Here is a 24,881-nt window from a genome sequence, read left to right as displayed (position 1 = left end):
AGAGTACAGTACTGTGAATCCCAAAAAGACACATCTTTGGGCCTGAGAGGCTGTCATACTTTGGACGTACCATGAGATGATGTTATTCATTGGAAATGACAATAATGCTTGTTAAAGTGGAAGGCAGTAGGAAACGAGAGAAACTGCAGTACAGGTGGACATAGTGAAGGAAACCACAGTGATGGATTTGCAAGATCTGAGCGGAGCTAACAGGCTGACTTGGATGGTCATTCAAAGGGTCAACATAAGTCAAAGCTGACTTGGTGATACATTATGACAACAACAACAACAGAGATAGATAGATAGATAGACAGACAGACAGACAGTCAAGAATCAACTCTACCAGAAGCCAAGATTCCTAAACTGAAGCTGATGTGACACATTTGAAAAGAAAATAATTCTGGGGAAAGCATTAAATATGTCTCCCCTTTTCCTTTTCTTTTAATGACCAGACTTTTCCTTGCTTTTAATTCTTGTGCCAAGCATCCATAGCAACCATTTCCTTGTCCTTATTCCTTGGGTTTGAGATTTGAAGTTTGAGATTTCGGTTTCCCCTCCTTTTGTTTTTGTTGTTGTGTGCCTTCAAGCCGTTTCCAACTTATGCTGAGCCCACTATGGGGTTTGCGTGGCAAGATTTGTTCAGAGGAGGTTTGTCATGGCCTTCCCCTGAGGCTGGGAGAGTGTGACTTGCCCAATGTCCCCCAATGGGTTTTCTTGGCTGAGCCAGAAATCGAACCCTGGTCTCCAGAGACACTGTCCAACACTCTAGTTGAATTATATTCTATTGATAGTTTAATTATATTTTCAACTTTTGCATCATCTTATTCCAGTTGGTGTTCGGGAACTAACTGTTTTATATGGAGAGGCTTCCTGGTTTCATGTGCTGTGCTATTTTGTAACCTATGCTTTCCATATTTGCATGGTAGGGAGCTGGACTGGATGACCTTGTGGTCCCTTCCAACTCTAAGATTTTGTGATCACCCACAAAAGCCATCATAAAACAGAGGAAAAAACCACTACTGCCGCACCTGGTGAGGTCTGATCCAAAAAGTTTGTAAAATACAGTTGGCTGTCCATATCCACAGATTCTTTTACTAAATTGTATTTAAGGAAACTTGAGCATCCACAGATTTTGTTATGGGGGGGGGATCCTGGAACCAAACTCTACTGAATATTAAGGGCCCGCTGTATATATTTTTTAAAAGAAGAACTCAACACTTTTTTGTCTGGCTTATGGCTCGAATGCTGAGTGGGGAAAAGCCTTGCTTGTTCCACGTGCTTGGTTTGTGACGTCGGGTGGGTGGAGACATTGTGGGTATATTTGTCTCTTCCTTTGTGTGCGCTTCCTTCCCAGTAAAAAAAAAAATGCCGCGCCAGAGAAGGCAATGTGCGTGCATGACCCACAAATAGATTGTGCGTGAGTCTGTGTGAGAGAGATTGCGAGGGGTTTCGGAGGAGAAGGTTTCATGCTGTGAACCAAACTAACACGGAGTCTTCTGACGCTCCCTCTCCCTTTTCTTCAGGGCCAACACACCATGCGTCATCCGTTTGCGCATTCATGTGCCTGGACAAAGTTTGCCTCAACATATCCCCTAGCCCAGAAATCTGTGCCTCTTAAAAGAGGCAGAAATACAACAAGAAAACCTCCCAAAGAGGCCCAAAGAGGTTTTTAAACAGCAGTATGGAGGAGCCAAAGAGAGCTGGCATAGTCTAGTAGTTTGAGCATTAAATTATGGCTCTGGAGACCAGGGTTCGAATCAGCTGCAGAGGAAGGCAATGCCAAACCACATCTGAAGAAAGTTGCCAAGAAAACCCCATGAGAGGTTTGCCTTAGGGTGGCCATAAGTTGGAAACAACTTAAAGACACACAACACTACCATACGCTTAGAACTGCCTTCCAGAAACAAGATTGCCCCTTCAGGATTGTCCCAGGACCTGAGGTTTCCAAGCCAAAAGGTGAGATGTAGAGATGGTCCCTGGGATGTCATTAAGCGTTATGCATTTATTACCAACCACAATTTCCCACAGCTTGTCATTCAGATACATGTATGCGCACACAGACAGACTATTTGCCTATTGGGAAATTAAAACAGAAATCTTAACTAAAGAATCTATTCTCAGATTAAGGTGAAATGAGGGAAGTTGACTGCAGAGCAGAGAAGAGGGTGAGCCCTGGCACTAACATGACTGAGAGACGAGGAGGAAGCTAACTAAATACATTGATCCCTTGACGAGTCTTTACAAGTTGCAACAACAAATCAATTACCGGTAATCTTTGCAAAGTATAGCAAACTGCTTCTCTCTCGGAGATTTATACACAGCCCTTTCCTCTTGCCTGGAACTGAGCATCCCCAAACCTGGAGAAATTGCACCCTCAGGAAAACTGGAGACTCAAGGCCAGGCTCTGAGATTTGGCAGCAATACCCCAAACCTCTCTGCATTGCCAGATCCCCCTTTGCCTCAAGGTCATGGAAATGAAGCCTAGTTGAGGGATGACTGTCCTAACCATGCTGGCAAAGGGATGATGGAAAAGGAGTGGACTCCCTCAGTCTCACTGGTTCTTCTCCCACACGCCCGGCGCCTGCTAATACCCCATCCTCCGCCTTGACCTGTGGTCCCTCCAGCTATTCCTAGCCTCCTGGGCAATCCTACACACACACACCTTGTTAATTCCCAAGGTAGGCGCCTCTCCAAGCTTTGCACCAACTTCTCCCACACGCCGCTTGGCTGGCAAGCCGCCTCCACAGCACACCCTGACCTGCAGCGCTTCTCTGGGTATTCTAGGGCCGGGCTGAGTTTCATACACAGGCACGCAAGGAGTCAAGGTGATGGAGATGGGACTAGGAGGCGTGTGGGCAAGGTGCGGCCAGGCACCTTTGGCAACAGAGAGGCCCAGGCCAAGGCTAGAAAAGCCTTGGTGCTCAGCATCCTCTAGCCATGAGCAGAGCGCAAGCTCCATTTCACACTCAGATCCAGCACAAACTCATGTTCCCCTTTGTCAAATCATTTCCTAATGTGTCCATGAGCATTGCTTTTCCAGCTCCACCTTCTGCAGCTATCCATAGAATCATAGATTTTTCAGCTTGGAAGGGACCCCAAAGGCCACCTAGTCCAACTCGCGGCCAAGCAGGAATACACAACTAAAGTGCTCTTGAAACACAGCCACCCAACCTCAGTTTCAGGACCTCCAAAGATGGAGAATCCACCACCCTCTGTTTTAAAGGTCTGCTGCTTTGTGAAAGGGCCCCACGCTTTCTGTCCCTTGTCGGTCTTCAGCAATCCCTTATAGGCCTCTAACTCATCCTCATTGTCCACATATACACCTTCAGTTTCCCATCACTGCTCCCACACACATCCCTAATTCTTCCTTCTTAACAGTATGAGCTCTCCAATTTCCCTTTGTTACATCCCTTCAACTCTCCTTCACTGCCTCTTGTTGTTGTTGTGTGCCTTCAAGTCGCTTCCAACGTATGGCGACCCTAACGCAACCCTATCATGGGGTTTTCTTGGCAAGATTCATTCATTACCATTGCCTTCCCCTGAGGCTGAGAATGTGTGACTTGCCCAAGGTCACCCAGTGAATTTCCATGGCCGAGCAGGTATTCGAACCCTGGCTTCCATAGTCACAGTCCAATGCTCAAACCACTACACCATGCTGGTTCTCATGATGGCAAACAGATGATGCAAAATGATAGATAGATAGATGATAGATAGATAGATAGATAGATAGATAGATAGATAGATACATAGATAGATGACTCCAACAAGATCACACCCTCTAACATTTCACAAATGAAAGCTGGGAGACATGTGGCCAAGCAACATGAAGGGTAACCAAGGTAGCAAAAGTTACCAGTGAGGGAGAACACACAAACTAGTAGAGGGTATACCAGTTTGTTTTTGCCTGAGCCTACTGGGAAGGGCAAAATTCCACCTCTTCCTTTCTTCTGTCACCTGTTGTTAACTGAATGCAAACTCCTTTTGCACTTTGAACTCAGTTTGCAGCAACTGAAGTAAGATGAGGACAAAATGGGAAAGCGGGAGGAGGAGAGAAAAATCAGGACATTTTAAAAGCAGCTAAAAAGTGGTATGGCAGGGTATTACTTGGGACTGTCCCTGACAAATCATGATGGTTAGAGGATATGCTATATTGCTGAGCTTAAAGGTGAACCCGAAGCAGAGGTGTGGGGTTGGGATGGGAGATGGATATGGGTGGATGCAGAGAGCCAGCTTGGTGTAGTGGTTTGAGCCCGGATTATGATGCAGAAGACCAGAGTTCAAATCCCCGCTTAGCCATGGAATTTAATTGGGTGACCTTGGGCAAGTCACACTCTCTCACCCTCAGAGGAATGTAGTGGCAAATCTTGCCAAGAAAATCTTGTGATAGGTTCACTTTAGGATTGCCACAAGTTGGAAATGACTTGAAGGTATCCAACAACAAGTACCCTTCCTTTGTTTGAGTGCAGCCACTGAACTACAACCAGGAGGAAAATGGCTAAAAAGGCAAAGGGAGAAAGAATGGAGAGAGAGAGAGAGAGAGAGAGAGAGAGGAAAACCTATGCGCAACTGAGGTTTATGACCAAGAGATTTCAGACCTTCCTTCTCTTCCCTTGCAATACTGCTCATCCCTTGATCTTGTTCCAATTCTGCATTTTGCCCACCCCAAATCAATTATTTCCTGCTTTGTAAGACTTCAACCCTGGAGGTTGGGTGGTTTCTCCCTCACCCCTTCCCCACCCTTGGGTGCAAAGTCCATGTTTGGCTGGCATAACCTGATGGCCCAACTAACACACACCCTACATCTGGGTGAGTTTTGGAGTGAGGCGGAAGGGGGGGCATGAATGTCCAAAGAGCATCATTTAAGACCTTTCCCTATGTTCCTGTTCTAAACCGCCCCCTTCTTCAGAAGCGTGAGGACTAGAAAGGTCATTATTTGAAAGGAAAGGGCTATAACTCAATGGGTGGCGCATCCATTGTGCGTGCAGGCCCACATTTCCAGTTGGCAGGCTCCAGAAGCAAACCACGATGCCTGAAACCCTGCAGGGCAGCTGCCAGTCAGAGCAAGCCACTGGGGGCCGGCGGACAGGACAGCTCAACTGCTTCCTACACTCTCCGGAGCCGGGTTCTGCCTGTCTCCTTCCCAACGCACCACGCCGAAACCCGGTAGCGTGCCAGGGTTTCTAGACTCAGAGCAGATGGTTCCGTCTGGCTGGCTTTGCCTGTTTGGCCTGGATTCGTCAAGAAAAGCAGATGCTCCTGGCTTCAGCATCACCCTCTTTCCTGGCATGGCTTTCCCGTTCCCAACCAGCCTGAGAAGACATTTAAGACATTTTCCTACATTCCAGTGCTAAATCACTCTCTTATTCAGAATCATGAGGACTAGAAATGTCATTATTTTAAACTTCCACCTCACTTCAAAGTTCACCTAGCTGTGCCAGCTCCATGGAGTCAAGGACTCTGATTGGCATCCAACAGATGCCAAGTTCCAACTTTGGCATCTCCGCACCCCCATGATCACCCATATGAAACCTTGCGATGCAAGCCAACAGGCTTTTCCCAGACTTACACCCTCTGGACATTTGGGACTATAACCCCCATTAGCCCCATAAGCCAACATAGTGGATGGTTAGGGATGCTGGGAGCTGTAGTAGTCATAAAGCTCCCCAAAGGGCACCAAGTCAGGAAAAGTCATGGTAAAAATATTTAATTTAGAAGGACTACTGGTCTCTGACTCAGTTTATGGTGGTTTATTGACTTACTATTGATTCATACAAAGTCAAAATTGTTTTTTGGTTGTTGTTGTTTTGGTTGGCATTCATGTTGTTCCTGACTTTTGGTGACCCTAAAACTACCTTATCACAGGGTTTTCTTAGTAAGATTCCTTCAGAGGTGGTTTGCCACTACCTTCCTTGGAGGTGAAGAGAAGATTTCCTTGGCAAAATTTATCAGACCAAGTTTGTTGCTGCCTTTTCTGAGGCTGAGAGAGTGGAATTTATCCATACCAGTTGGAGATTCTAACCTTGGCCTCCCTAGCCCTCAAACCGCTACACCATCTTGCCTCTCTTAGGGTTTTCTTGGTGAAATTTGTTCAGAGAGGCTTTGCTTTTGCCTTCTTCTGAGGCTGAGAGAGTATCTTGCCCAAGGACACCCAGTGGATTTCCATTGCTGACATTTGAATCCTGGTCTCCCAGTGCCACTTGAACTGGCTGGCTCAGCCAAATCCACATGACTTAATTCTTTGTATACACTGGATTTCTTTTTGAATCCAGAGTTTGGTTTAGGTGGGCTTGCCTTTTTCCATCTATTGTTTTCTCCTCCTCCTTCTCCTGCTATTAGTTTTCAGATCGTTCCCTTCCTTCTGCCTATTGTTGGCTTTCCACTTGATTCAGAACCAGGAGGACTGGAAACTTGCTTTGTCTTTAGAGGAATCAATACAGAGTGACAGTGCCAGGAGCAACCCTTGGCATCTACAGTCATGGCTGGTCAAAAGACCTTCCTTTTCTTTGAAATCCTGGAGGGCATCTGCCAGTTTGAGCCAAGTAGCTGAATGGTGTTAGATTTGGGATTGATGAAGGGAAGGGATTCTTCAAAGAGCATGCAGTTAAACTGTGGAACCACTTGCCACAAGATGTGGAGTGATGGCTGCCAACTTGAGATTGCTTCCAAAGGTGGAACAGATCAATTCATGCAGAATTAATCAGAGGCTCAGTCAGGATGGCTCTGTGCCACTTCTAGTATTTGCACTTCGGAGGAGACTGCCAGAGGATACCAGGTGCTATAGACTATATTTCAGAGGAAAAACATTTAATAAGAGTTTTCTTAGGCAAGGCATATACAGCGATGCCTTCCACTAAGGAAGGCACCGCTGTATATTCCTTGCCTAAAAAAACTCTATTAAATTCATAGGCTTGCCATAAGTTGACAGGCAACTTGAAGGCACAGACACATGCATTCCTGCATACCAGTTATTCTGCAGTGCAAGATGGGAGGTGCAGTTGCTTACCTTCTACCTGTCCCACTTTGGCAGGGACAGTCTTGATTCATCTTCTGCCATCCCATTTTTCAGCTGCCTTTAAAATGTCCCAGTTTCTCTTTCCTCCTCCTGCTTTCTCCCTTTGTCCTTCGCTTACTTGACTTGCTGCAAACGTAAGTTCAAAGCACAAGAGTTCTTTTTTGATCTAATGTTGTAGTGGTTTGAGCACTGGACTAGGACTCTAGGAGACCAAGGTTTGAATGCTGGCTCAACCATAGAGACCCACTGGGTGACCTTGGGCAAGGCACACTCTTTCAGCCTCAGATGATGGGAATGGCAAAGCCCCTCTGAAGAAAGTTGCCAAGAAAATCTGCCCTAGGGTTGCCATAAGTCTGAAGGCACTTGAAGGCACACAACAACAACAACAACAACAACAACAAACCTTCAGTCTGTGGGGAAAATCACAGGCTACCTGTGGCCACTGGACAAATCCCTCCGCCAGTCCACCAATTAAAAATTTTTTGGGTGAAATCCCAGCACTACTTTGCAAGATGAACTTTGCAAGAGCTGAGTTGGGAGTTTGAGCCACACACATTATGGGAGGAGCGTAGATCCTCAGGGGAGGATGTCCAAAACCTGAGTGGTATGAAGGAACACGCCCTGAGGTGAGGTTTGCAAGATCTGAGCCGATTGTCTCTGCAAGATCATCTCTCTTTGTTGTTGTTGTTGTTTTAAAGATAAGCTTTGCAAGAAAGGAACTGCTGGAGGCACACCAGGTTTCAAAATTAGCTCCTCTGTAGGTTAAACCAGGTGAGCAAGAGCAAAGCTTTGAATTATCCCAGCCAGCAGATCTAGCCAATAATCTTCACCCTAAATGTTAAGATAAGGTGCTTTGGATTAGCTGAGTCACTGGATCATGGTGCCCTGAAAAAAGAAGTAGGGTGAGTGAATTATAGTTTATCACGGATGGGATGCAGAATGAAGCCAGCAGGCCTCTGTGCATTGATTCAATCTGGGCACTCCTCCCAGATTTCACCCCCCAAAATATCAGTTTCTCATAACAGGATCATCTATGCTTCAGCCGAGTGCCTTTTGCAGGCTGGAGCACTTTGTACCAGCAGCTGGAGTACCTTGGAATACAATCGCACAACTCCTCAAAATTAACATCTACAGCACAATCCTCAGGTGTGAACCCACAACTGCATTCGTGAGGGCTTACTTCGCCACCTCTTTTGAGGTCCTTATGGAGAGGCTGGATAGCCATCTGTCCCATAGACTGTGTCCTCCTCCATGGCAGATGGTGGTTGGATTGGATGTCCCTTGGGGTCCTTTCCAGTTCTTAAGATGCCCTGATTCTACTTAGCTGGGAGTATGAACTGCAGAAGTGGACCATGTGGCCAGGTGCAGGACGCATGTGGCCCTTAAAAATACAACTGGAACACCGTTGAGATGGAGAAACAGAATGCTTCTTGGCAAAGGATATCAAGCATGGCTGCATACTATCACCCTATTTATTCAATATCATACACAGAGCAGGCTTAAACTCTGAGGAAGAAGGAGTGAAGTTTGGAGGAAGGAACATCAACAACCAAAGCGATGCAGATGAAACCATGGTACTAGCAAAAAAACTGACAAAGACCTGTAACAATTCCTGAAGAAGATCAAGAAAGAAAGTGCCAAGGTAGGCTTAACGTTGAATGCTAAGAAAACAAAAATAATGACCGCAGAGGATCTACCATAATTAATCTTAGATTCAAACCCATGTCTCTTGGAGTCCTTGTCTAACACACAAAACGTGCAACCACAATATCTCCCTCCACTGTGGCTCTTGCGTTGCGACTGTCAGTGAGGCATATCCTTATTTACCTGGGAGATTGTTTGAAGATGGTTTCAGGAGTGGTGAAAAACAGAAGGGCAGATGGCACAAGTGGCCAAACATATACCCTCCAAATATCCTGATTTGGCAGCAACAATCTTGATTAATCCTCTTCCATCCCACTTCTTCAGCTACTTTTAAAATGTCCCGGTTTCTCACTCCTCCTCCCACTTTCCCCCTCTGTCCTCAGCTAGTGGCTGCAAATTGAATTCAAAGTGTAAAAGTTATTTTGCACTTAATTGTATCAGCATGGGGGGAAAGAAGAGGAGGCAGAATCTTGCCTTCCCAGTCAGCTCAGTCAAAATCAAACTGCTTCAGCCTCTCTTGGCTTGTGTTTCCTTCCTCACTGATACCTTTGCCATCTTGACCACACTCTGATGTTGTTTGGCTCAGGTTCCTTCTCCCTTGAGCCATTTAACTCACTGTAAAGCTGTGGCTTTGTTTTTCTCTCAGCCTGGCCTACCTTGCAAGGAGGATCAACTAAAGAGAATAGCCATATTTGCCACTTTGTTGTTGTTGTTGTGTGCCTCCAAGTCATTTCCGATTTATGGCGGTGACTGTAAGGCGAACCTATCATGTGGTTTTCTTAGCAAGATTTGTTCAGAGAGGAGGTTTGCCATTGTCATCCTCTGAAGCTGAGAGAGTGTGACGTGCCCAAGGAATCCAAATCCTCCTCTGACAGACTGGGCAGGATGCAGATGAGACAGAAAATGCACACAAATTTTAACTGCAACAGGGAACCCTAAAGAGGGAGGCAAATGGATTGGGACTTTATTGTTTAGTTTTTACTTTATTATTTACTTTACTATTTACTATTACTGTTAACAAATACAAAAAAGGTTTGTTTGTTTGTTTTAATTGGGACTACATTTGTCATATTTTACCAGCAGGGCCAGTGGGGTGTAATGGGCTGGGTGTTGGAGTGGGCATGGAAACCCACTGGGTGACCTTGGAAGAGTCACACGCTCTCAACCTCAAAGAACCACAATGGCAATCCCCCTCTGAAGAAACTTGCCAAGAAATCCTATGATAGCATTGCCACAGGGAAACATATATGTTTAAGTATAAGTCGGAATAATATAAGTTGGAACATATCATAGATCATAGAGTTGGAAGAGACCGCAAGGGCCATCCAGTCTAACCCTCTTCTGCCATGCAGGAAATCCAAATCAAAGCATCCCCGACAGATGGCCATCCAGCCTCCGTTTGAAGACTTCGAAGGAGGGAGACTCCACTACACTCCAAGGAGTGTGTTCCACTGTCGAACAGCCCTTACTGTCAGGAAGTTCCTCCTAATGTTGAGGTGGAATCTCTTTTCCTGGAGCTTGCATCCATTGCTCCGGGTCCTAGTCTCTGGAGCAGCAGAAAACAAGCTTGCTCCCTCCTCAATATGACATCCCTTCAAATATTTAAACAGGGCTGTCATATCACCTCTTAACCTTCTTTTCTCCAGGCTAAACATACCCAGCACCCTGAGTCGTTCCTCATAGGGCATGGTTTCCAGACCTTTCACCATTTTAGTCGCCCTCCTTTGGACACGCTCCAGTTTCTCAATGTCCTTTTTGAATTGTGGCACCCAGAACTGGACACAATATTCCAGGTGGGGCCTGACCAGAGCAGAATATAGTGGCATTATTACTTCCCTTGATCTAGACACTATACTTCTATTGATGCAGCCTAAAATCGCATTGGCCTTGTTAGCTGCTGCATCGCACAGTTGACTCATGTTCAACTTGTGGTCTACTTGGACTCCTAGATCCCTTTCACACGTAGTTTCATTCATCCAGGTGTCCCCCATCCTATATCTGTGCATTTCGTTTTTCCGCCCTAAGTGCAGTACGTTACATTTCTCCATACTGAAGTTCATTTTGTTAGCTGTGGCCCAGCTTTCTAGTCTACTGTATTCAGGTCATATAAGTTGGAAATGATTTGTAGGCCCAAAACAACAACAACACAAAACAGCTCCTAAAAGTTTCCTAATGCAAAAGCATGGAGGTTTCTCTTGAGAGATTCAATGTCCTCTGCCTAACAAAGGGGGCTCACAAAGGATGGAGACATCATGTCTCTCAGAAGAAATAGCCTTTTTGTATTGCTAATAGAATTCAAATTGTACCTCCTGGACTTTGGAATGCTTTATCTCCAGTGCTATCTGGCCAGGAGGAGACCCACTTGTAGAGGACAACACAATGACAACACGAAATCCAGGCCTGTGACTAACATTGTCATTTTATATATTTTTCCTTCTACGTACATGTTTTTTTTTACCACCTTTGTCTGATGAAGAAGCCGGCGTGGCTTCCAAAGCATGCATCACATCGCTTGTGCATTTGGGTTGGCCCTAGGAAGGCATCCCTGTTTTGTGGATGTTCTTGTACTAAATCCACGCCCTGTGATGATCTGTGGAAGGAAAAAAATAATGATAATTCCGGGATGGAGGATGAATACGCATTGAATAACCACATGCTGTGGCATGGCCTTGAGTCAGGATTGGCAGTGGGTGTCCCTCCACCTCCAAAAGGTGTGACCCACCGGTGACGCACTGTGACTGTCAGAAGCAAACACTGGGACACACTCACAGCCCAGGCATTCCCACGCCCCTCTCGTCCCACTTGGAGCCCGGCCCGAGAATGCCAAATGGCTCATGCCACCCTCTGCCCAGCCCTGGGGAGGTGGGAAATGGCCCTGGCACAGGCACCAACCCAGAAATGGCATGCCTACCAGCTGGCCTTGTATGTTGTAGGGTTTGTGGGATTTCTTCCTTAGACGGCAAGGAAGGCCAGAGGAGATGAACATGGGGAAAAAGTTTGCTCTGCCAAGAAGCAAACAGGAAGAGATGTTGAGATCTCCTCTTTTGGATTTTAAATTGTAAACCCCTCAAAGCAGGGATCTGTGCTCTGGTAAGTTGTAAAAGACCAGGTTTTGTGGTGTAGGGGTTTGAGCATAGACTAGGACTCGGGAGAACAGAGTTCAAAACCCACACTCTCTCAGCCTCAGAGGATGGCAAGGGCAAACCCCTCTCTGAAGAAACCTCTTGATCGGTTCACCTTTACGGTAGCTATAAGTCGGAAATGACTTGAAGGCACACAACAACAGAATGCCACACCGTCTTAAGCCAGAGTCTGTACTTCCAGGTTATGTGTCTCCATTCCTTGTCTATGAATTAAATAAATTGTTGTTGCTGTTGTTGTGTGCCTCTAAGTCATTTCTGCCTTATGGCGACCCTATCATGGGGTTTTCTTTGCAAGATTTCTTCAGAGGGGGTTTGCCATTGCCTTCTTCTGAGGTTGAGAAACTGTGACTTGTCCAAGGTCACCCAGTAGGCCATGTAAACCCACTGGGTGACTTTAGGTGTTACACTCTCTCAGGAAGCCACAGATGCTGCTCATGCCTCCAGCTTACCTGGAAGCAAAAATCAGTAGAGCAGCAATGAGTCCAGGACAAGTCGCACTGTCTGTGCCTCAGAGGAAGGCAGTGGCAACCTCCTCTGAAGGAATCTTGCCAAGACAACCTCACAATATGCTGCAGTCAACTCGAAGCGATGTAACTGAGAATCAGCATGGCATACTGGTGCTGATACTGTATTAGGACTCCAGGGTTCAAATCCCTGCTCAGTCATGGCAGCATACTGGGTGACCTGGGCAAGTCGCACTCTCTCAGCCTCGGAGGACGGCAATTGTGGCAAACCCCCTCTGGACAAATCTTGCCACGGTAGTAAGTTAGAAATGATATGAAGGCACACAACAACAAAACCAGAGGAGTGTGCGAACACACTTTCTTAGCCACTTCTGTGGCTCCTGACTCCCCATCCTGCTTCCTTCTCTGTGTGTGGTTCTGCACCCAGAGCCTTTGGACAGACGTCACCCATCCTTTTTCCAAAATAATGGTCATCATTATCTCAATTGCCAGGGATTAGATTGGAGCAGACCTGGAAGGAGGAGGAAAAGATTCCTCAAAGCACCCGTCAGCACCAGAGCCCAAAATAGAACCAGGCAGCCCAGGATTCCTCTGACCGCTAGGCAACACTTCCTGAGTGCCAGAAGGTGGGGCAGCAGGTAAGTCATCCTTCTGATTCTCCAAACAAGAGTAAGAGCCAGGAATAAGGGGGCGGAGGGGGGAGGGAAGTGATTCAGACCAGATCTCTGGCACAGCACACAACTCAAGCATCTCAGGCTTGGAAGGAAGGAAGGCAGGCAGGAACTCCCATTGACCTCAATGGGGCTTCCTCCCAGGTAAATGGGTGACAAGATTGCAGCCTCAGGTGTCACTGAGACCTCTCCTTAGATGAGCTCAAGCTTGCACATCTGAGAGCAAAGAGAATTGCACAACAACACACTCTCAGCCTTAGGGGATGGCAATGGCAACCCCTCCCCCTCCGAAGAAGCTGTTATGGCCTTAGGATCACCATAAGTTGAAAATGACTTGAAGGCACACAACAACAGTGACATTGATTTATTGATCGATTGATTGATCGAATCAACTGATCAATCATCTCTCTATCATCCTGCCTTTCTCCCAGGATAGGACCCAGGGTAGCTCATAGTACAAGTTAAACCAAAATGCAGTTAAAATAGTGGCTAAAACAAAAGTTTACAAGCAATTAAATAAAGAATTATATTTTTAAAATTCAATTTAAAACATTTGAAAAACCAGTAAAAGCACAACCACCACGATAAAAATACAGCCTGCTCCAATTAAAAGAACTTTTGCAAGGGACAGTTAGCAGTCCCATACCCTCCAACTCTCCTAGTTTGGCAGGGACAGTCTGGATTAATCCTTTGCCATCCCACTTTTCGGCTGCTTTTAAAAGCGCCCGGTTTCTTGCTCTTCCCCCCACTTCCCCCCTTTATCCTCAGCCTACTTCCACTGCTGCAAATGGTGCACTCCATTAACTTGTGGGAAGGAGAGGCAAGGAGAGATTCTTGTCCTTCCCAGTTGGCTCAGGCAAAGACAAACCGCTGCAGCCTTTCCTACTTTGTGTGGCCTTCCTTGACCACACTCTGAAGTTGCTTGGCCACATCTGTCCTGGTTTTCATCTGTGCAATGCCAGGGGGTGTGAAGTCGGAAACCTTAGAAAAGTGGAAAGAGAGCGGAGAAGGGGCCAAGAGAGCCTTCTGTGGGAGGGAATGCCATAGTTTGGAGCAGCCACCAAGAAGGCCCTCCTCCTATCCTTAACAGATATGCTTGTGAAGATGGGGGGACTGATAGAACCCCCACCCCACCCATTGGATCTTAAAACTCAGGCAAGCTCATACATTGAGAGGTACATTCTTTCATAGAGCTATCATGATCAAGCATTGGATTATGACTCCAGAAACCAGGGTTCGAATCCTCACTCAGCCGTGGAAACCTATTGGGCGGTCATGGGCAAGTCACACTCTCTCAGCCTCCGAGGATGGTGATGGCAAAGCCCTTCTGAACCAGTCTTAACAAGAAAAACCCTATGATAGGGCACACCATCTTTCCAGCCAAATCTTGCGACTGCAGACTCTCAAGAGTTAACTGTTTCACAGTTACATTCATAACAATGTTTTTAAAATATTAATATTAATTTTAATTTTAATAATGTCTGCGTGGCTTGCTCATCTCCACACTGTCTGAAGAAATCAAAACACATAGACACACACACACAAACACACTGTTACAGGAGAGTTGGTTATATATTTCCCTATGCGTTGTCCAATTACTGCCTTTGATGTTTTTACAGAAAGGCGGGCCGTGCATAAATAAATGATTTTCCCATCATTAAATAGAGCATCATCCGTGTCCTAAGAGGCTGAATTGGGGATCAGAGTGGACTGGCTGGTCTAGTCATTGGACCTCACCAATAAACTCATTAGCTCCTGCAATGCAATAAAATGACACAACCAGACAGTATGGTGTAGTGGTTAGAGCGATCACAGTTCTTCCTGAAAAATTCACTGTGTCCTGAGGTCAGTCTCTCGGACTCTCAGTCTGTTCTACTGCACAGGGTTGTTCCGAGGATAAATTGGGGAGGATGAAATGAATGCGTAATGATAACAGAGCCAGGGTGGCGTACGGTTTGGGCACTGGATTATGACTCTGGAGAGTAGGGTTTGAATCCCATCTTAGCCACAAAACCCACTAGGTGACCCTAGTCAAGTCACAGTCTCTCAGCCTCAGAGGATGGCAATGGCAACCCCCCTGAGGAAACTTGCCAACTTGAATTAAAAGATATAGCCGTGTTAGTCTGTGACATCAGTATGCGTAGAGATCTTGCGTTGCTTTTGAGACGAACTGAAAGAAAGAGGCTGGCAGCATGAGTTTTCGTAGACTTGAGGCTGCTTCCTCAGATGATGGAGTGCAAAGCCAGGGACAGACCTATATATGCCGTTATATGTCTGCAGTATGTGAGAATGTCAATACAGATTCAAAATCTTTTGTGTATGGAAATGAAGTGGCAAGTGCAGTCATATATGTGTGTGTGTGCAGTTAAAAATAAATACACCCATTGAAAGCCAGATTAAGGCAAGAGATAACCTTTGCTAAACCTCAGCTGCTAAAGGCAAAGCTTTGCCAAACCTCAGCTGCCTGCTCTTGGAAAGAGCCTCGCCTCCGGGTCAACAACTTTGTTTTCCCCCATCCCATGTAGTTCAAGCAGCTGGAGATGGACGGAGACAGAGTGTGATGCATCAGGAAGCAGATTTGTTTCTATCATCAACGGCACTGACGAAAATGGGGGAACGCACGTGTGGAGGTGAGTCATAAAAGGCGGGTCTCTACTGGCAGCTTTGCAAGGAAAAAACAGATGGAGTTCTGCTTGATGCCTTTCCTCCTGGGACTCCGATACACCAGAGTCCATAGTTGCGTCCGCACTGCAGAAATAATCCGGTCTGACAACGCTTTAACTGCCATGGTTCAAGGCTATGGGATTCTAAGAATAGTAGTATGTAACATACTACTATTCCTAGAATCCCATAGCCTTGAGTCATGGCAGTTAAAGCGGTGTCAAACCGGATTATTTCTGCACTGTGGATCCAGCCTATGTGCGATGCCACACAAGAATGCAGCAAGCCGTGAGCTACAAGAATCTAAAGAAATGTTAGGTGCTTCGCAGACTGGCATCCAGGGCTCCACTCCTGGAGATTCTGATTTAAAAGCAGGGCTCTTCTTGAGCAATATCTCTGAGCATGCACAGAGTGCAGTTCGGCCTCACCAGTGCTCAAAAAACAGTGTGTGACGGTTGGCTGGTCCTCCTGATAAGGAGGAGACTTTTGGAATCATAGACTAAAACCGGGTGAACACGCAATGCTCCTTTCCCATGATTCAGACAATAAGACCAGTCCTGACTAGCCACAGTCACTTTGCAAGACCTGAGCAGAGCAGTTGAGGAAAGGGTGAGGTGGAGGTCTCTCATTCGTAGGCTGCGTCTATGCTGCAGAATTAATGCAGTTTGACACTGCTTTAGCTGCTGTGGCTCAATGCATTGTGGGTTTTGGGACATATTTAGGCTTCCTTGTCAGAGAGCTCTGGTGCCACAACAAACTATAAATCCCAGGATTCTATAGGATGGCTCCTTGGCCATTAAGGCAGTATTAAGCCGCATTAAATCTGCAGTGCAGATGTGGCCTTAGAAGCCAAACTGATGGCAAATAACAAGACTCAGAAAGTGATGGAGTTTCATTCTTTGGAGGTATTTAAACAGAGACTGGATGGTCATCTGCTGGGAGTGCTTTGATTGTGAGTTCTTTCATGGCAGAAATGGGAAGGACTAGATGGCCCTTGAGGGCTCTCTTCCAACTCTAGGATTCTTTGAGAGGATGCACAAGGTGTCATGGACAGCAACGTACAAATGATCCCGCTCAGTAAACTGGAAGGCATTAGCAAAGGAATTTTAGATGGAATCATTCCATCAAGGCTGCCCTGCATTTGCAAGACCTGAGCGTGGCGGTGATTGAGCGAGGCTCTCAGATGGTCGCCATACATTGGAGTCACCTGGATAGCAAAGAAGAACAAGAGCTGCTCCCTGCCCTGGGAACAGAGGTGAGCTTTTCTTATTTGTGCAGATTGGCTGCTCCTCCTTCCGCCCACCCATTCGAATCCTGCGGCGTGACTTGCTGAGCGATGGGTGGGGGGGAGCAAAACCACCCTGCCTTGTCTTGTAATGCGCTGCCCACACACCACTGCTATTAGCTTTGAAGGATTATTATTAGATGCATTTGGCAGCATCGGCTCAGAGCCTGGGTGATCCAATGGATTGAGCCTCCTCCATGGGCAGGAGCAGTCTACCTGAGCAGCACCTGCTGACAGAGGCTGGGAGGGGCAAGATAGATGCAGAAAGGGAGTGGGTTTCATGGCTGAGCTAGGAATCGAACCCTAGTCTCCAGAGTTTTTGTCCAACAAACTGCTACACCACACTGGCATAGTGTGCAGTTTCGTGTGTAGAATACATTACATAGTGGTGTAGTTTTGGGGACCGAAAAACAGCTTATGGGATGCCATGATGCCCTAATGGGAGAATTTTGCCCACCCTACTCTAAATTCTGCTGAGCTTTTGGGAAACCAGCCTGGTGTAGCAGTTTGAATGGTGGGCTAGGATTCTGGGAGACCAGGGTTCGAATCTTCACTTAGCCCTGGAAAAGTGTGGGTGACCTTTGGCAAGTCATGCTTGCCCTTCCTAAAAAGAAGACAATAGCAAACCTTTTAAGAGACAGGGCAGTTTAGTGGTTTCAGTGCTGACCTAGAACTCCAAGAGGTGAGGGTTCAAATCAACCCCCCTCTGAATAAATCTGAAAGCACACAACTTGAGCTTTTGGAAGGGAGTCCTAAAATGGAGATGGACTTTGGGTCAGGATTTTGGCTGCTCTTGTCCAGGGCCTTCTCTCCAAAGCGGTTGGGCAAGAACTGAAACACCGGTGGCTGAAGCTCAGAGCCATCATCCCCTGCCCTTTGGCCACTTCGCACAGAAATATCTGATTACCAGTTACCACGTCTCCCAGCATTTGTTTTCGTCTGGGGTCACAACCCTTCCTTGTTGAATAATTCATCTGTGCCAAGGCCTGGGTGCAGGATTCCTTTCCAGCCTCTCTCTGTCACTGCAGCTGCTGAAATGCTTCTGGATAGTTAATGTTTTCTTTCTCAACAGGAAAGTTAAGCTATCGCAGGGTTCTAGCCCTCATGAAGAGAGCCAGCCTGGTGTAGTGGTTGGAGACTCTGGAGATCAGGGTTCGAATCCCATCTCGGCTGTGAAAACCCACTGGGTGACCTTGGGCAAAGCACACTCTCTCTGCCTCAGAGGATGGCGATGGCAAACCCCCGCAGAAGAAACAATGCCACTGTATATCATGGGACTTGGGCCTCCACTGATTTTGTTACCCACGGGGATCCTGGAACTGAACCCCAGCGGATCCCAAGGGACCACAGTATCCCTCCCCTGGAGCTTGCTGGAGGAAAGGCAGGACAAAAAGAGAATAAACAATGAAAATGAAAAAACAGAAGGGTATGCTTTGAAAGCCCCCCACCTCGCTTGGAGGCATTGATGCATTTCCTCACCGTCTCTCTGTCTCTCTCAAAATGGAGGCTGTTATCATGACATCCTGGATGTCAGGGGACTCGATCTCGTGCCCATCCCCTGCCTCCACCAGGGAGAAACCAGAGGGCACTTGGAAGATGAGGCTCACCCCAATGCACCCCACCACCCTGGCGTCCCCATCTGCTGCCAGTAAAGGGCGGGGAGGGTGAGAACAATGGTGGTGGCAGGACATCCTGGAGGTGGGGAGGGATGGGAATATGCGGAAAGGGGCCGCCTGCCCGCCAGCAGATTCCTGGCAGGAAGAGAGGGATGGAGGGGACTGCTCTAGAGTCAACACACAGTCCAGGAATGTGTGCGAGAGAGCTTGGCGTGGGCCAACCCTCCTGCTTTCTAAGGGATGGCCTCTGTCTTCTTCCTTCTCCATCCTGATACTGAATTCAAAGACATTGGGTGTGTGTCTTGTGGCACTTCAAGTCCTTTCCGACATGCGGCAACCCTAAGGCGAATATCACCGGGTTTTCTTGGCAAGATTCTTCAGAGGGGGTTTGCCATTGTCATCCTTGGAGGCTGAGAGAGTGTGGCTTGCCCAAGGGCACCTAGCGGGTTTTTGTGGCTGAGTGGGGATTTGAACCCTGATCTCCAGTCATAGTCAAAGAACTGCACCACACTGGTACTCACTGGGCATATATATATGTGTGTGTGTCCAATGAGAGCCAGTGTGGTGTAGTGGTTTGAGCTATGACTAAATATATATTTAGTCATATATAGTCATAGCTCAAACCATGCTGGCTCTCAGTGGCGGGGGACCCATTTCCAGGTACACAGGTGGACATCCATTCCGGTTATTTTGAAAATATTTTTAAAATGCTTTTAAAAACTTTTGGGGGGTGTGTGTGTGTTGAGAAACCTTTATGAGAAGGATCCTGGGTTGTATCCACTTTGCAGAAATAGTCCAGTTTGGCTTCACTTTAACTGCCATGGCTCAGTGCCATGGGACCCTGGGGAATTGTAGTTTTGTGAGACATTTAACCTTCTCTGTCAGCCAGTTTTGGTGCTACAACAAACTAAAGTTCCCAGACATCCGTAGCATTGAGCCAGGGCAGTTAAAGTGGTGCCAGACTGGATTATTGCTGCAGTGAGGATGCAGCTGATGAGAAATATTGTTGCAAAACAACCATGCGTGAAATAAGTCCTCAGTTGCGAATATTTTCAAAGACCTTTGCACAGAGGGAAGAAAATTGTTTAAAAATACTCATTGATTTGAGAAGAAACTAAGACTATCCCTATACTCTTAGTAGATTTATATGTATTTTCCCCTGAAGAAGATAAGGCAAAAGGGGGGCTATTGTTTCTTGCATAATCTCCTCTGTTTTGCTTCTGGTCAAACAGGCCTGGCAGGTTTCTCTGTGTGTCCTTTTAGTAACCTGATGAACCTATTTGGACAAAGGTACAAGGAGTGGGCAGACAGGGCACACCCGAGGGAAGCACACTATCTCTCAAAGCACTTCCCAGTTCACAAAAATAAATAAATCAGTACTTAAAAGTCCCAATTGACGACTGAACTGAACTGTCTTTGTACTAAAGTCCATTCCACACTGCAGAAATAATCCAGTTTGACACCACTTTAACTGCCCAGGCTAGGGAATCCCTGGAATTGTAGTTTATTGTGGCACCAGAGCGCTCTGACTGAGAAGGCTAAATGTCTTACAAAACCAGAGTTCCCCGGATTCCCTAGCATTGAGCCAGGGCAGTTAAAGCGGTCTCATTCTGGGTTATTTCTGCAGTGAGTTTTGGACCTAAGATTCCAGTCCCCATGAATTAAGATGCGATTTAAATAGAAATCTAACTTAGAGCCAATGACTTTTCCCTAACTAACTTTTCCCTACATTTCGGTTTTGGACAAGAATCACTCCTAGGGATTTGATCTCATAATCTCTGGATGCTTGCAACTCACAACTTCGTACCCTCTTTGCTCTCTTAACCACATTCTGATGTTGTTTGGCCACATTTCCCCCAGATTTTTGACTTGGAGAAGGTATACAAAAAGGTCAATAAAGGGTTGTTGTTGTTGTTGTTGTTGTTGTGTGCTTTCAAGTCATTTCCAATGTAGGGCGACTCTATCATGGGGTTTTCTTGGCAAGAATGGTTCGGAGAATGGTTGGCCATTGCCATCTGAGACTGAGAGAGTGTGACTTGCCCAAGGTCACCCAATTGGTATACGCGTGTGTGTATATGTATGCTATTTAAAATACAAACCATTTATGACGTTAAAAATATAAAAGTTCATTTAAAAGACTATATACACAAATAAAGCAGCCCAGCACATAAAGAACAGCCCACCCCAGTCAGTTTCCAAAAGGATGACGGCATGAAAAAGGTTTTAACTCGGAAACCGATTTGGAACGACGCATCTGCGACAGCGTCAGAAGTTGAGAGGAAAATTTTGCAGAATACAGAGTCAATGGAACCAGCATCTGGCCAAGAATTAAAAATACTGGAGCTTTGGAACAACAGAAGAAGCAGATACTGATCCCATATTTTAACACTAGGATCGTGAACTCCAAAGAGGTAGAATGAATGATGGGCATTAGGAAGTACTTATTGACTGCAATAACTGTTCAGCAGTGGAATGGATGGCAGACTTTCTATCTTTGGAGCTATTTAAACAGAAATTGGATGGGCACCTTTCGGGAGTGCTTTGGTTATGTCTTCCTGCATGGTTGGGTGTTGGACTAGGAGACCCCCCCCCTTGGGACCCTTTTCTGTCTGCTTCTATGACTTTTTTTTGCAGGCGGAGATGGCAAACAATGTGGATTTTCTGTCATTATCTGCAAAGCCCTGGGAAGGGAAAGAACAGAGAAAAATGGAGATTGGGGGCAGATTTAGGGGAAAGAGGTGGAGTACAGGGAGGGTAGAGGCAGCCAGGGATGGAGGCCAGGAGTTGGCTGTGGCCTAGTCAGCCCTGCTGTTGAGGCTTGTTTCACTTCCAGAAAGCTGAGGCGCTGCAGTTGCCTGGAGAAAAAACTGGGCCAAGCCACGTAACCTGGAGTGAAAACCAACCCTTTTGAAATCCTGCTTCGCTCTAGAATTTATCCAATGGAAACAGTGAAAACCCTGCACCCCAAACTGAAAAGGCAAGAGGGACAGTGAGCATGTGCAAAGTGTGTTTCTTTTATGAAGTCGAAGGCTTTCACGGCTGTTTTTTGTGGGTTTTTCAGACTATGTGGCCATGTTATAGAAGAGTCTATTTCTGACATTTCGCCAGCATATGTGGCTGGCATGTTCTCTGAAGATGCCAGCCACAGATGCTGGTGAAACATCAGGAATTAACTCTTCTAGAACATGGCCACATGGCCCGAAGAACCCACAAAAAACACAAACTTCTGCCATCCCCAGGGTGCTGCTTTGTGCTTTTGGGGAGGGCATTTTCATTCCAAAGAGGAAAGCCTCTGGACTAGGTTGAGTTAACTTGGTATCAATGCAGCCAGAAAGAAGAGTTGTCCTTTAAATTTCCTATTATCATGCACAGTTTAAGCCTGTAAATCCCCCATATCCTCCAATTGTCCCAGTTTAGCAGGGACAGGCCCAATTACTCCTCTGCCATCCCACTTTCTCAGCTGCTTTTATAATGTCCCAGTTTCTCTCTCCTCCTCCCACTTTTCCCTTTTGTTTTCAACTTAACTTCCATTGCTTCAAACCAAGTTCTAAATAGTTTGTACTCAATGAACTCAGCATGGGCAAACCACACTCTCCCATCTTCAGGGGAAGGCAATGGCAAACCTCTGAACAACTCTTGCCAAGAAAATCCCACAGTAGGTTTGCTTTACGGCTGCTGTATGTCGGGAACAACTTAAAGGCACACAACACACATTTTTGCCTGGGGATGACCCCCAAAAACTGGGGCCTGGAATGCTTGGGAAATTGTGCAATGGGACCTTCGACTCCTTCTGCCCACATTTCAGAGGGCTAGAAGGGGATCTAGTTGCTTGCTCATAAGGGATTATTTTGCATTGGAAAAGGGGAGCATGGAGGAGAGAATGAATGGGGTGCAGAAAGAGGAGTGGGGCTAACCGTGGGTCGCACAAAGACCCCTTTGAGGCAAAGGGAGGGCAAAGTGAAGGTCAACCCTAGAAATGCCCTTTATGCCTGGGAGTTATAAATAGAAAATGGAGTTTCCTTTGGAGACAGGGCTGGCGAGGAACAAGAAAGACCCACACTGTGCCTCCTCCACTTCCTTCCCCCCCACACAGCACATGGGTGACATTCCTCTCCCCCCAAATCTGCCTCCCCCTCACTCTTTTCCGCCCCAGTGTCGGCTTTCACGGATCACTGGAGGGCAGAAAGCAGGGAGGCGAGAGAGGGAGGCCCAGCTGGAAAAGGAACAGCCCTGGCACCCTGCCCAGGGTGAAGAACAAAACCCGTCTGAACCCGTTGGCCTCCTGGCGCATGGGAAGGGAGGGGGGCAGAGATGCAGATACCAGGCCGGGTTGGGTTGGGAGTTGCAAAGGCTGAGAAGAAAGCTACGGGGCCCGGGTTCAAGGTGCTCTGTTTTCCAGTAAGGCTCTTGCTCTCGCGCACACTCCAGGCATCATCGGCATCTTGGTTGCAACCATAAACTAATGCAACTTAGACCACTGAGTGGGGGGGGGATTCTCCCAAGGAACCTTGCAAGAACTAACTTGTCCAGAGATGGTTTTCCTTGTGAGTGAAGTTATGTGGGAGTGGGACTACATCGCAGTGGTAGCAGACGCACATTATTCTGAGCCTGCAGTCCAAGGCCTTTGCAGCAGATTCACGTGATGAGAAAAAAGAGAGGAACTCTGTCACTCAGATCAATACTGATCCAAGCCAAAATGGGCTAAATGGCCCAGTTCGTTTGCTTTCAGTCGTTTGCAACTTAGGGCAACCCTAAAGTGAATCTGTCATGGTCCTTGGTAAGATTTATGCAGAAGAACTTTGTCCTTGCCTTCCCCTGAGGCTGAGAGTGTGTGACTTGCCCAAAGTCCCCCACTGGGCTTCATGGCCGATCTGGGAATCAAACCCTGGTCTCCAGAATCATAGGCCAAAACTCACACCACTACTGGGTTCAGAGAACAAACACATCTAATCCATACATGAGCATTGGACTATGAATCTGGTCGACCAGGGTTCAAATCCCACTTAGCCATAGAAGACCACTGGATGATCTTGGGCAAGCCACACTTTCTCAGTCTCTCAAGATGGCATTGGCAAACCCTCTCTGAAGGAATTTGCCAAGAAAACCCCACAATAGGGCGGCCTTAGGGTCACCATAAATCAGAAACGATTTGGGGGCACCCAACAACAACAGAAATCAGATAATTTTGTGAGGCGCAACATACATCATGGACAGCCTCTTCCCATCCACTCAGGCAGCCCATCCCTTCCCTCATGTGCAGCCATGCACTCACATGCTTTACCAACCCAGACTGCATGCCTTATCCCCGCCTTAATCGCAGCCCCTTTCCTCAAACACACACATTGCGTAGGTGTGCAGTCTCGCACATCCATGCGCTCCCTATGCGCTCTCCCCACATCCCTTCCTCGCTCTCTCGCACACACATGCATTTATAAATGTGCTTGCTTGCTTTCTTTCTTCCACATACACAAAACGCCACACTTGCTGGTGTGCACACTATACACAACCAGTGGTGCACCTGGGGCCTCCCTCCCCTCCTTTGCGCACTCCAAGATGGCAGCCGGCCCGTTGCCCCGGCAACCGCCATGGGCTCGGGATGTGTTTTCTTAACCAGGCCTCTGTGGGAACCTGGATGGCAGCCAGGCCTCTGGCAGGCCGTCAAAAGGGAAGGCCTTCATCTCTCCTCCTCCTGTTGCCGCCACACACACATACACACAAGCCAGTGCATAAGTAGAGCCTGCCACGGCTTCAAAAGTGGCACACGCCTTTGCCATCCTCTCCCCACATGCCCTGGGGTTGGCATAGGCAAGTGATGGCAGCAGCCATGGTGCCTCTTTGGCTTATCTTGGCCCCCTTATTCCTCCTCCTTGCTCACGAGGGATCAGGGTGTGCGTCGGTTCCCACTCCCGCGCCGTCATCGTACCAGCTGGGCACGGCCTTGCCAACCGCTACCCATGCCACGCCGAGAGGGCGCCATAGCGCCACACCCTCGCGGCACCTTTGCTACCCAGCCCTGTCGAATCTCACACTTTGGGCTGGGCCTGACCTTCAATCCCTTCCTGACCCACGCACACCCAGGCATAATGCTTGTTTATGTTCCTCCAAAGAACTCGGGAGGCCTCCAGGTTTCACAGGTCATCTCCCAGGGAGGGGCAAGGGTGCAAATGCTCCCATTTAGATGGTCGCAAGAGAAATGTGTTGGGTGCAAATCTCCAACTCAACTAGCAGAGGAGCAGCCTGCTACCATTTGCAAGGCTTGGGTGATTTGTTGCTGCAACTTGCAAAGTCACTCAGGGGTGGTGGTGGTGTCTATGTGTTTATATTATTATTATTATTATTATTATTATTATTATTATTATTATTATTATTATTATTATTATTATTA

General features: G+C 47.0%; 1 protein-coding gene across 1 annotated transcript; it reads left to right on the top strand.

Annotated features, from left to right (window-relative positions):
• The first annotated feature begins 5,025 nt into the window (after positions 1 to 5,025).
• Positions 5,026 to 19,393, top strand: LOC121936554. Its single transcript, XM_042478883.1, has 4 exons — positions 5,026 to 5,163; positions 12,756 to 12,901; positions 15,460 to 15,564; positions 17,953 to 19,393. The coding sequence occupies exons 1-4, from the start codon at positions 5,026 to 5,028 to the stop codon at positions 18,344 to 18,346; spliced, it is 783 nt and encodes a 260-aa protein (XP_042334817.1). The 3' UTR covers positions 18,347 to 19,393.
• The last annotated feature ends 5,488 nt before the right edge of the window (positions 19,394 to 24,881 follow it).

The sequence above is a fragment of the Sceloporus undulatus genome, chromosome 7, assembly GCF_019175285.1.
Source record: "Sceloporus undulatus isolate JIND9_A2432 ecotype Alabama chromosome 7, SceUnd_v1.1, whole genome shotgun sequence".
NCBI lineage: Eukaryota > Metazoa > Chordata > Lepidosauria > Squamata > Phrynosomatidae > Sceloporus > Sceloporus undulatus.
This window is presented reverse-complemented; position numbering and strand designations above follow the sequence as displayed.